Below are 13,053 nucleotides of genomic sequence, written 5' to 3' on the forward strand. Positions count from 1 at the left end.
ACAGCAGTGGCAAAAACCAGTGCTGTCAGAATTTTAAGTGCTAAAATAACTAATTAAATCACAGAAAAAATAGCTAGGTATAGCGAAAAGGCTATAAAATATGATAAACATAAGTGCAAGTCTTTTAAAATAATTAATAATTAAAGATTATGCTTAAGAAATTATATGATTTGTTGAATTTAATTTCTATTACCTGTTTCAACTATATTTCATTAATAATATCAATAGCATTTAATTGCGAATAAATTGACATATACAATATACATATACAATCGTATTTAAAATAGCATTTCTCAACTTGCAAATTTCGTAATAATATCATTTGTTATAAATTTTTTGCAAGTGCACTTTCCAATTAACTTATAGCTATAAAATTGCCAGTATGGCAGCGCTGGCAAAAAAAATTAATACTTCCGGCTTACAGTTGCCAGTTGAAAGCAAGCAGTCACAAGCAGTGCAAGCAGTAGTAGAGACCGAGCTCAAGCACAATTAAAAATTGTGTTGCATACTCTTAGGCTGAAATTGTATTTGTCAATCAATTTATAAGAAATTTGCGACGGTTTTGTTCGTTTCATTTATTTATTTATTTATTTAGATTTTTTAAGCTTACATATTAGCATACATAACTGTTAGTTTGCGTAGTGTTAAAGTTTATTTTACTAAATTACATTTGTATTGTTGTTGTTGCTGTTGTTTTTGATTGCATTTGCATTCGCAGCCAATTTGTTTAACTTTATTTATACATACATATTTTTATATGCATTTACGTGTGTTTTCCTATTTTGATTTTCATTTTTATTTCATTTATTGTTTGCGAGCCAAAACAATTGAATATCGTTTTTTGCTCCACAAATTGCAAACTGTAAACTGCAAACTGCATTTAAAAATATTTGGATATTGTGCGCGCGTATTTATTTAATAAAATTGGGCATAGAAAAAATGCATATAAACGAGTATATACGAGAATATATAAATTTCTCTATTGTTGAATAATATTTTTTAATTTGCTGCACATCAATCTCGTATCAGTGCGCTGGAGATAATGACAGGACGCGGGATTAAGGCACAGCAATAAGGACATTAAAAATAGAATTAACTTAATTGCAGGCATTTTGCAGACTGGCAAAATAAATTCACTATTCATTGAAGTTTTTTTTAACAAATTGTTGAAATGTTTGGCTTACTTAAAGTTGGGTAAAGACACGGGGATACGTTTTCATGGCAGCAGGCGGGGATTGAAGCGACCCATGAAGAGTATCATGCCCGTCGGATTGTGGCGCACAAAGTAGAGGAAGGGTTTGTCGAAACGCAGCCGAGGCGCATCCGGAACTCGTGCCTGACGCGGACGCAGCGGCAATGGCAGCTCCAGATACTTGGGATCCAGCAGATCATCGTAGAAGCCGCGACCCAATGTCGACTCCTGCACCAATGAACCAAAATCCACAACCGCCTCGGATGAATCATAGGCATCGTCATCGGTGGCATCCACATCCTTGTTGCGCTTACGCAGCGGCGGTGCCGGATACATTTCCACATGATGGTGATCGGAGATCTTCTCCTCGCCACAGGTGCTGAACGTATTGATCTGTGTCATGTCCGACAGGAAGATGTCGCGATTGCCGGCACCTGTCAAGCCGCGCAAGTCGGCAAAGTCCGACCTGAACAGACCCTTCAGTCCCATCTTCTGCAGACCCAGCGAGGCATTGACAAACGAGCGGTGCGAGAAACGCGGCAGTTGCACCTCCATGCCCGGACGATCCATCAGCGAGGTGAGCAGACTGCTCCAGGCATTCTCCTTGCTAAACGCCTGTTCCACCAGATTCCTTTCCAGTCTATCCAGATTGTCTGTGGGCGCCACCGAACTCTGATGTCCTGGCATCACATAAATGGTGCTCACCGTGTCCTGTATGCGTCCAAATGCCACAATTGTGGCATCCAGCTTGGGCTCATAGCCGGCCGAGAAGCCGGAGCGATAGAGCACCGCGGGAATTGGCACCAGACGACGCTGACGCACCGTGGGATGCACCTGGAAGAACATTTCACCATCGCGATCCGTTGTCGAGCCGCGGGAGCAGTCTGTCTGGAAGAGATTGGCCGACACTGTAGCCAGCGGACCATTAACCCAAACGCTATTCGTGCGCAGATATTCCAGCACTTTGCCCATGGTGTGTCGCTTGACCAAGAGATTGGTGCGTCTTCGCACAATATCGTTCACCACATGGAAGTTCACCTCCTCCACATGTCCGGCATACAGCTGCTGTGTCTTCTCCTTGAAGAAGGGCAAGATCTTGCCATTCGACCGATCACTGAAGATCTCGCGCACAAATGCCGCCGTGGCAATGTCTCCCTCCAACGACTGTTCCACCGAGTTCGTGATGTTCCTGAAGATTAAATGTGGATTAAAGGTGACCATATCGTCCAGCTTGAGTATCTCGTTCATTTCTCCCGACGTGCTGCCGCGTGCACCGAGGAAAACCATCGACAACATGGAAGTCAAGGCAAAGGGTGAGATGACCAGACTTCTGGCCGAGCTAATCTTCTCCGAGGTGATGGCCTTCCAGTAGCTGAATGCCAGCTCATTGCATAGGCGAGCGAAGGCAACAACATCCTCATCCAGTCGCACTGTGGATGCCTCCAATCCCTGCGAGCTTTGTGGACTTGGCTCCAGTTTGACAGGTGGACGCGTTGCCTGTGTCGAGGCAGCCATCAAATTGGTCAACGAAGCAGGACGTTGCATAGGTCGTTGTTGTTGTTGTTGTTGCTGCTGCTGGGAGAGACTGTTGGCGTTGTAGGGCAACACTTTGGGTGGTTGTGGTTCCAGCTGATTGTAGCCAGCGAGCAGGGAAGGTTGCACATAGTAGGACACAGGTTTCAAGGTGTGCAGACGCTTTGTTGGTGTTGTTGTCGTGGTGGTTGTTGTTGTAGGCTTCTTTGTTGTTGTCGTTGTTGTTGTCGTTGTTGTTGTGCTGCTGGGCAGCTGATAGTTGGCTTGATCCTCCTCATCCTCCTCGTCTGGCTGCTCAACTTCCTGGTTGCCATAACTGACCAAGGGCAGGCTCACCTTGTAGTTCTCCTCCTCCTGCTGCTCCGTGGACTGAACTGTGCTCTCCTTATCCTCCTCCTGCTCAATCTCCATGCTCTGTGGCTTCACCACACTGGCCGTGGTCTCGCCCAGCTTCACATAGGGATCCTCATCGTCCAGCTGATAGTTCTGAGCGCTTGTCGTATCCTCTTCGGTCAGAGTGGCGCTCAACTCATCCGATATATCCTCCGTTGACTCCTCGTTCAATTCCAAGCTCTTTACCGTGCTCAGCTCAAGCTTTTCCGTAGCCTGCTCCGAACTGAGCGACATGTCCGATTCGGATGATACCACGGACATATCACCGGGTATTTCCGTCACCGTCTCATCGCTAGCCGTTGTCTCCGTCGTCTCCGTCTTCTCCTCTGTTGCCTCCGGCTGTGCTGCTGCATACTGTGGCTGCAACTGTGCCGCATTTGTTGCATTATCCTCGACACTTTGCATTGGCTCCTCCTCTGTTTGTGTTTCTGTTTCCTTGCTTTTCTCCTGCTCCTCCTGCTCCCCCTGCTCCTCCAACTCCAACTCCTTTTCCGTGTTCGTCTCCGTCTGCTGTTGCTCTGTTGATGTTTGCTCCTGGTAAACAATCGTTGCTGCAGCTGCTCCAGCGACTGGCGTCACCTGCGTTTGTGCCACATCGGACTTGTCTGTCGTGGGTGTTTCGCTGGCTTCCGCGAGGATTTGTTCGTTGTAAGCATTTGTCAACATTTCGGGCTTTTGCTCCTCGCTTTCCATGTTGTAGTTGTCCGGCGAGTCAGGCTTTTCGCTGTCCAGCTGCTCGACGCTCGTTGAGCTTGTTTCCTCGTTGGCTGTCGTCGTCTCTTTGCTCTCCTCGGTGGTTGCCTCCGCGCTGACTGTCGTCTCAGTTATGTAGGTTGTCTCTCCTTGTTCTTTCTCCTTCTCCTGCTCCTGCTCCTGGTCTTTCTCCTTCTCCTGCGCCTGGTCTTTCTCCTTCTCCTGCTCCTGCTGCTGGTCTTTCTCCTTCTCCTTCTCCTGCTCCTGGTCTTTCTCCTTCTCCTGCTGTTCGCTGACTTCCTGTTTGACTGCTGTTTCAGTTGGTTTTACATCTAGTCTGTCCAGCTCGAATTGCTGCTGCTCAGCATCCTCGTTCTGCTGTTGCTGTGCATAGATTTCCGATAGCGATAACACCGGCACCCTGTATGTGCTGCTCTCCACCTGACTGAGGTAGGCGGCTTCCTGTTTAATGAGTTCCTCATTACTGGGTATTATGGTTGTGGTTTCCTGTGCAGGCAAAGATTCCGTCGTCGTCGTTGTCGTCGTCGTCGTCGTCGTCTTTTTCTTCAGCTCCTGCGCTGGCTTCGCTGGTTGCAGCAGAAATGAGGTGTTCAACTGGGCATAGTTGGTCAAACGATGTGAATCATCATCATCATTGTGTTGAGATGGCTTGTATTGCTCATCCTGGGTAATTTGTTGTATCACATCGGACATGAGGAACTCGAGTTCATCTTTTGTCTCATTGGAGTTCATGTGAATGTCGGAGACGAGAGTGTTGCTGCCATCGACCAGCGTGGAGGCCACTGTTGCCGCCTGTGTCTGGAAATTGGCCATTGAGATTTGATCCGTTGGCTTTAGCACCTCCAGATTGAGCTGTTGCACCAGGTTGGCAATCATGGGCGTTACCTCAGTGCTGTCGTCGTCGTCCTCATCAGCGGCGGCTGTGGTGCTCTCCGTAACGGGCAGACGTGCCACGAGTTCGGTGGTTGCCTCAGCGCTAACCTCCTGCTGTTGGTAACCACTGGTGGTTGACTCCTCCGGCTGCTCCGTTAGCTCGGCAATCACCGCCTCGGGCACATCCGCATAAAGTGGCTCCAACTTGACCACATGATTAGCTTCCTCAGTCGGTTGGCTTGTGGTGGCTTCCTTTTCCTTTTCCGTCTCCGTTTCACTTTCGCCATCGTCCAGCGTTGCCATTGGTGTGGTCAGCTGGAATTGCGTGTGGTATGGCAACTCTGTGGTCTCCGGCTCTTCGTGGGGCAGCTCCGGCTTCACGGCTTGCGGTGCACTGGTCGAGGCAAAGTATTGCGGCCTTGCGGTTATCAACACCACCGTTGTCTCCTGCTCCGGCTCCAGTTCACTGCTGCTGTGCGTCGTCTGCTCGCTGGACTCAACTGGCTCCAGACTTGTGCTTGCATCCTCCTCATCCAGCATGGTGGCCAACGTACTACCTCCGTAGTTGGCGGTCAAGGGTCTAGGTGTATTTATTAGCGTTGTGCTTGTCTTGGGAGTGGTTGTTGTTGTTGTTGTTGTGCTGCTCAGTGGTGTCTTCTTCTTGTTGGCCAACAATGCCATCTGTTCATTATTCTCCGCACTGTCGTATTTAACAGGTGCTTGCACTGGTCGCTCCTCCTTTTTGTCGCTGCCCAGCAGATCCTGTGTCAGGCTCTGCACAATCTGATCCATCGAGAGTATCTGATCCGGCGACAATTGTGGTGCAGGCGATGGCGAACTTTGTTGCAGCTGCTGTTGCATCAATGCCAACGATGGCAACGGCAATGGTGTCTTCTTCAGCTGTTCCCCTTGAGCCACAATTGTGGGCAGCTGCTCAGTGGCTTCGGCATCGTAGCTGGGCACTGGATACATGGGTGCATGTGTGGTGCTAGTTGTAGTTGTTGTGGTTGTGGTTGTGCTCTTCGTTGGCAGCGCATTCACATAGCCATAGGAGTGTATGGGCTGTTGATTAGGTGACTTGGTGGACTCACTGGCTAGCGAACTATGCACAGGCTTCTGGTGGATCTTCTGGTGGTGCGGCTGGGTGCTGGGTCGCTTGGTGGTGCTCGCATGTGCAGGTTTTCCATGCAACTTCTGATGATGCAATGCGGGTGGACGTCTGCTCGTGGTGGTTGTTGTAGGCTCAGCTGTGGTTGTTGTTGTGGTTGGCACAGCTGTGGTTGTTGTTGTGGTTGACTGCGGTTCAGGTTGTGGCTCAGCTGCTGGAGCTTCTGTTGGTAGCTGCTGTGGTGCAGGCTCAGTTGCAGTCTCAGGCACAGCAGTGGTTGTTGTTGTCGTTGTTGGCTCTGGTGTGGTTGTTGTTGTTGTTGTGGTTGTTGTTGTCGTTGTGCTCGTGGTTGTTGTAGGCTTGGGCTTCTTGTGTGGTCGATGTGGGCGCGGTGGTTTCAGCGTGCTTACCTCCTGATACTGTGGTGCAGAGGCTGCAGTTGCGGTGTCGATGGCTTCTGTTGGTGGTTTGGGCTTAGTGGTTGGCTTGCGCTTCGGTTTGCCGGGCTTGTTGCCACCGCTGGTGGTGCTAGTCGCGTGTCCAGGCGTGCGCGTTGGCTTGCGCTTCTTCTTTTTGGGTGTGGTTGACACAGTTGCTTGGGTGGTGCTAGTGACTGCCTCAGTGGCGGGTGGTGCTTCCTCCGCAGGCGATGTTGCTGCAGTTGTAGTGGTGGTTGCGGGTGTAGTAGTGGTTGTGGTGGTGCTAGTGGTAGTAGTTGTCTTCTTCTTTAGCTTTTGCTTGCTGCCCGTGGAATGAGTGGTGCTGGTGGTGCTGCTGCTAGTGCCGCCATTGGGTTTCTTCACACGATGTGGTTGCGTGGGTTTCCGCTGCACATTGGCGGGTTTCTTGGCCAGCTGATGATTGTGCACGATCTTCTCCGTGGTGCTTGAATAGCTGCCAGCACTTGTGGATGATGTGGGTGTGTGGATGATCTCCTGGTTGTTGTAGAACACACGTCGGGTGGTGGTTGTTGTCTCGGGTCTGGCGGTGGTGCTGGGTCGCTTCTGGTAAATGGGCTGCATGTGCACCACATCAAAGTCATGCATATTGGCCGCTGCCTGTTGATATTGCTCAATGCCCGCGTAAACAGACTCCATGGGATCCAGTTCCTCCTGCACCACCTGCGGTGTCATCTCAGTGGTGGTCGTTGTGGTGCTGGGCTTGCGTTTGTTGCCCGGCTTGCGCTTGGACGGCTTCGGTTTCTTGGTAACCCGCTGTGTGATTGGCGCTGCCCTCGTCGATGTATCCAATAGCTCGGATTCGGGTGTCATCACGATCTGCTGGGGTTTCTGCTGCGGGAAGATGTCGCCACCCGTGTTGCCAAAGATGGCTGGGAGGATGAGTGACCAGGAGGAGGACACATCGGGAGTATCCAACACTGGCAGCAGCAGCTCCGCCGAGCTGTTCTTCGAGGAGCTGCTGGCCACCTCCTTGTTGAGGACATTCTGCACTCTATTCACAATATCCTGCACATTCTTCTCCGGCTCCTGCTCTGTCTGTGGCGGCGTGTGTATAATGGAGGGTCCTTCACCATCGCCGTTCGCCACAATGCTTTGGATCTCCTGCATGGTCATCAGACGCTTGACCAGCTCACCATGCTCATCAAATGTGTAGAACTCATAGCGATCGGGATTGAGCAGATCTATGGGACTCGCCACCTGCAACGAGGGCTGCGGCTTCGGCACCTTATGACCCAATGCATCCGTAAACTGCGGCTCATTCCCGTCAAGCACAACGGACACCGAGGAAACCACGCTAAATGACACAGAAGTTGATCAAAAGACAGAGATGGGAAGGGAAGAAAAAAGCAGAGCGTATGTTATTGAGTGTCAGACAATGATTAATGACAAATAAATGCGATTAAAAAGAGAGAGAGAGAAGGAAAGAGAGAGATATTGAGTGCAAGTCATGCTGCATACTTTGCGGCGCATTCGCCTGGCATTTTAATGGAAATTGAATGGTATGCAATCGTTGCAAAAAGTCACAGAGTCACGCTCTGATGATGCTCCCACTGTTGCCCCTCCTTCCCACTCCCTCCTCCTTTCACCCATTGCATTTGCAACTGCCACGCTCGTCAGTTAGTTAACATATTTACATGCAACGAGAGCACATACATGTACGTACTCCTCCAATCTCTTGCAGTGAATGACAGCGAGCACATCATTAACATTTATGCACGTGAGTCTAGGCATGTCGACTCACATGCAGCTGCTTCTCTAGTTATTGTTGTATCTGGCATCTATCTGAATATCTAAGTGCATTGCAGAGTTATGTCTGTCTGTCTGTCAGTTTGTCCGGCTGTCTCTTTTCATTATCCAGCTAAAATCACTGCTGCCACATGAGCTGCAATAGTCTAAATAATGTATAATCATTCGCAAACATTTAACAATTTCTGATTAGCGCATTTTAAATTAACTAGTTTTATTAAACTACAAATTATGACAATTATATTGTATGTCCATTTTATTATGAAATTCATTATGAGTAGAGAACATTTCGAAACATTTTCTAAATCTCATTATAAATGTCAACTTTGTATTAATATTGCAATAACAAAGGGTAATAGTTAATATACTTACAAAACATTGTTTTTTGCAAAAGCAACTAAAGTGGAATTTGGAATTTCGTTTGTCGACAAACAAATAAAATAGTAAACAAAGTAATGAAGCTGAATTTGTTGCTCTTGCTTTTAATTGTAATATTACTTGCATTCAAAAGTGAAGACTTATTTCAGTACTCGACAAAACAATTTTTATCCTTCAAAGGAAAGAATTTTATATATAGCATGCAAATACATGTTATATACGGGCCATTTCAGGTTTACACAGTAAAAATATTTAACCTGTTCTAATTTTGTTTTGAAAATATTTCGCATATTGAATTAGCCTTGAGTTTATTTTAGTCTTATAAAGTAAAAAAAATATAATTTTTAAGTAGTTAGCATAAATGCAACGTCAGAAAATACATTTTATAAAATCATAGAAAAGTGTGGGTGAAAACCGGAACAGGGTCCATAATATTTTTTGTTTTCTATTAAATACAGCTAAAAAATCTAAAGAGAAACTGAAGCAAAAAAAAAAACAAATATAATTTGAATATCAGATTTCCATTTGAATTTTTTTATGTTACCTATCTAAAGGATATTATTGTTTGTAAGAATATGGCTAAAGGCAATGACAAAAAATGCATTAAATTGCCAATAAATGAAATACATTTGTGGCCGAATAACGTAATTTATGCATTGCATATACAAATGTACATAAATACATAGTGTAACCATAGGCGAGGCTGAAGGTAATACTCTTATATTGTACACAGCTTCCATGGCAGCGATTTTATCTTAACCATCATTAACATTATCAATGTGGCAGCTGTTCGTAATCATTATCAGTCAACAGAGAGGAAGCTAGACAGACAGCCGGACAGACGGACAGACAGACAGACAACCATAAGCCGCAGGCTGTGAATTTGTTTAAACGCAGTATTAATATGAAAGTGCGAAATGGGAAACAAGAATCTTTACGAGGGTACAACTTTCCCAGAAGGTAAACGAAATTCATGGGAAAAAAAACAAAATATTAATTCTTACTTTGCCTTTTTATACATGTATATTATGTGCCAAATTTGGTTAAATTTCCAGCTGCATTTGGGGTCTGTTTTTGGCCGACCTATACCACTTAACTACCCCGCCAGAAGCCACACTGATTAGCATTGATTTGAAGTTAATGACCACTCAATTTGTGCCTCACTTGTTATTTTGTTTACATTTTGTATTTCGTCTATTTTTCATTCCCTTCATTTTGTTGTACTTATTTTAGACGCAGAGCCGCAAGGTATGCCACGTGTTTTATTGGTGCCCCCTGTCAAGTGGCACGATGCTGTGCGGCGCCTGTTGAGCAAATTAATTAAAATACTAAGGCATTTGCCAACTGACCAGATCCAAGGCTAACAACAACAACAACAACAACAACAACAAAAGGCAAATTCTATTTCAATTAGTGGGAAAAATTGCAAAAAGCTGTACAAACAAAAGACTTTGCCTAACAACAGCGACAACAACAAGTGCAAACAATGCTAAAGCGCATGAAACGGGGGGAGGGATAATTGAGGGGAGGAGAAGAAGGTGGGGGGAATTCACTGCCCCTTACAAACCCCTCCGCAAAAGTTAAAATCGCTCACATCAGCCAAAAGAGTATGTGCACTCACCTGGAACCGATGACTTTCTTTGATGCCTCCACCGGCGACGTCGTTGCTGTTGCGGATGTTGTGGCATGCCCCTTCTCCCCCTCCTGCTGCTGCTGCTTGGGCATAGTTGCCTCGTACACAATAGCTGGTTGCATGGCAGCATCATTCCCGTGGCTGGACATACTTGATGTGGTCAGATAGGTGTAGATAGGCTGCTTCGACTGATGTGCCGTTGTTGTTGTTGTTGTTGTTGGAGTGTTGGTGTTGCTTTTGGTCTTGGGATAGGCCGCGACATGGCTGATATTACCCAACGCCAGGCACAGCAGACCGAGCAGCTGTAAACTGCGCAGGGAACGCATTGTTTCCTGCCAAGTCCTAGTCGTCCTTCTCTTGATTCTTCTCTTTTTTTTTCTTCTATTCTGTTGTTTTCCTTTCCACTCGCTGCTGTATTCTTTTCTTTTTTTTTTTTTTTTGCTTCTTGTTTTTATTTGAGCTTGAGTTTTATCTAAAAATTGTTCTTAGCTGTGTGACCTTTTGGTCGGGTCGGGTCGGGTCGGATTTAGTGTTGTTGCTGTTTAATGTTTAATGTTGAAGCTCGGCTGAAGCGTCGCCTGCGTAAACATGAAGCGAGTAGCAAAGCTGCAAAGTAAAATGAAAAACTAATTAATGCAATGTTAATGAAAATGCTCTAGAAAACTTATAAAAAAAACAGATAGCCAGGCAGTTCTAGGAATATCTATGCAGTTAGTCAAGTTATTCTTTTGACATAATCATAGCTTAAATTGCCATCAAAATTTAGAGCAAGTTATAAAATGGATATAAAATATTTTTTAAAATCTGTAAAAATATGTAAATTTTATTATGTATCAAAATATTTAGTTAACTAACTGTATGTTGATTAGCATAAGGCTAGCTTTAAAGTGGTCGACAAGTTGCAACACACTCCTGCGTGTGCTGTGTGTGGAAATGTGGCATACTTTTAGGCTGTCATAATCAGGCAACCACACAAATTGCCCAGGAACCTGATGCCCAAGCCGCAGCACGCTAATGCGCCTGTAATTATGCTAATAATAACGTGGCTGCCACATGACTGCCAGCTCTCATTGCTTGTGTATGTGTGTGTGTGTGTGTGTGTGTGTTTGAGAGCTTAAACTGCCTTTTAGAGGCAGCTGCAGCCATCGTCGCGTCGCGTCGTCTTGGAGCTAAAGCATGCTCTCAATGCCCCAAACTAAAGTGCACCACAACTTAGACATAAGTCGCCAGGATCTACTCTGCATATGCAACATCCATGAGTCCTGCAGCTGTTGTTTTATTCCTTACTCCTCCACCTTCTTGTGTGAGCAGCATACTGGTTTTAGTTTGAGGCTTTAAGGCTTTAGTTTGCCTTTAATTAACACTGTTCGCATGGCATACTCTCAGTTCAACTGTCAGAGCTTATCGTTAGCACAAATCTTCAGTTGACAATGGAGTTTTTACATGCCAAATCTACAATACTATGCATAAGCATATTTATATCCTGGAAATATGTGACTAAACAGGGTAATTACAAAACAATAGTTGCAAAACTTGTTAAATTATTTATGTGTTTTATTAAAAAAATTTAATGCGTTGAAAAAATTACAATTTGCTCACTTCTTTTTTTTAATTTAGTTACTACCATTAGAAAATAAAAAAAAATGCTCAAAAATTAAAAAAAAAAACATTTCAATTTCATCAAACTAAAAGTCTTATCTAAAGCAAAATTTTTCTTTTATTACTTTTAAATTTTTATAATACCATTTGAAACTAAGAGTTATATTATGTATTTTAAATAAAAATAAAAATGTATTATTATTTTAAATTTTTTTGTTTACGAAATTTAAGAGTTAAAATTAATCTTTATAATTAAAATAAGTAATTTTTGCTCTTCCTGTAATTAAATACTAAATACATGTATTTATTAAAATTCTTTTAGAAAATACATATTTATCAGTATCTAATCATTTAACTTTAAATTTTTTTTAACGCCTATTCCAGGTCATCTCGTAGTCGTGCATTTTGAAAAGTTTTTGGTGTGAGGTTTTTGGGGTTTGTTTTTAGGTTTTGTCACTAAGCTTTCGTGTTTGTTGATAACAAAATGAATTGTCAATGGCGCGACAGGCGCAAAACAACAATATGTTAATAAGCACAAGCGCTAACAACAACAATAACAGCAACAGCAACAAACTAATAACAACAACAACGAGCAACAACAAACAATAAAATGGCTAAAGAACGCGCTGACAACTTAAAGCCTTTTGCTGTCAAAATGTTAACAGCAAGCCACACATTCAGTCTGTGTGTGTGTGTGTGTGTGTGTTGGGGTTGTAAGAGTATGTGTAGTAAGGATGTGTGTTTGTGCAATGAACCCAAAAACTTTTGCCGTAGCACGTACATTTGATATGTATCCCACAAAATAAGCAGCTAAACAATTTGAGCTCAATGCGAAAAAAATCGCGCATAAATATCGAGAAAAGCTATAAAAATATGTTTGGCTGGCTGTGCGGAATATCGGTTTGCTCTGATTCTTTTATGGCTAAACTGTGGCCATATTAACATAAATTGTGTGTAAAAATGTCGTCCTCTTTTTTGGAGCATAACATTTAAGTACGACTGGATGCTGCTTCAAGGATATCAACGCATTGACACGCGCTGACAAAATGGCGGCAAGGGAGGCAGACAAAGGCGTCGAAGGACGCGTCATGGTCAAAACTTGACAATTGATTTGTAACGGTAAATTACGAATGCCAGCATTCCTGAAGAAGCCAGCCTCCAAACTCGAACTGTCATTGAAAATGTAAATGAAATGCAAGACTCCAAAAATGATGCTGCTGGGAAGAAGGGAAGCGAGAGATTGGTAGATTGAAGACTGACTGCCGACTGTCGGACTGGCCTGGCATTGTCTGCATGACAATGACGCTGAGTGACATGACAAGTGGACGACACACAGACACACACACACACCACCAACAGTTCTCACAGTGTTACAAACCAGAGCAAACACTAGAAGAAAGTGCGGTCGTTCAGGTTTCGGTTA

General features: G+C 44.6%; 1 protein-coding gene across 1 annotated transcript; it reads right to left on the reverse strand.

The window, feature by feature from the left end:
* Window positions 1-1,097: 1,097 nt before the first annotated feature.
* LOC117785936 (mucin-5AC) lies at window positions 1,098-10,368 on the reverse strand. Its single transcript, XM_034624214.1, has 4 exons — window positions 10,020-10,368; window positions 4,916-7,568; window positions 4,142-4,846; window positions 1,098-3,988 (listed from the first exon to the last, which is right to left on the reverse strand). The coding sequence occupies exons 1-4, from the start codon at window positions 10,355-10,357 to the stop codon at window positions 1,217-1,219; spliced, it is 6,468 nt and encodes a 2,155-aa protein (XP_034480105.1). The 5' UTR covers window positions 10,358-10,368; the 3' UTR covers window positions 1,098-1,216.
* Window positions 10,369-13,053: the final 2,685 nt, after the last annotated feature.

This window comes from Drosophila innubila (genome assembly GCF_004354385.1).
Source record: "Drosophila innubila isolate TH190305 chromosome 2R unlocalized genomic scaffold, UK_Dinn_1.0 1_C_2R, whole genome shotgun sequence".
Classification (NCBI taxonomy): domain Eukaryota; kingdom Metazoa; phylum Arthropoda; class Insecta; order Diptera; family Drosophilidae; genus Drosophila; species Drosophila innubila.

Coding starts and splice junctions, on each gene's coding strand:
- LOC117785936 (XM_034624214.1), bottom strand. CDS start 10,357: ATGCGTTCCCTGCGCAGTTTACAGCTGCTCGGTCTGCTGTGCCTGGCG. Junction 4,847..4,915: donor CTGAGGAAGCTAATCATGTG/GTCAAGTTGGAG, acceptor GAGCAGCCGGAG/GAGTCAACCACCAGTGGTTA. Junction 3,989..4,141: donor TCGAGCTGGACAGACTAGAT/GTAAAACCAACT, acceptor AAAGACCAGGAG/CAGGAGCAGGAGAAGGAGAA.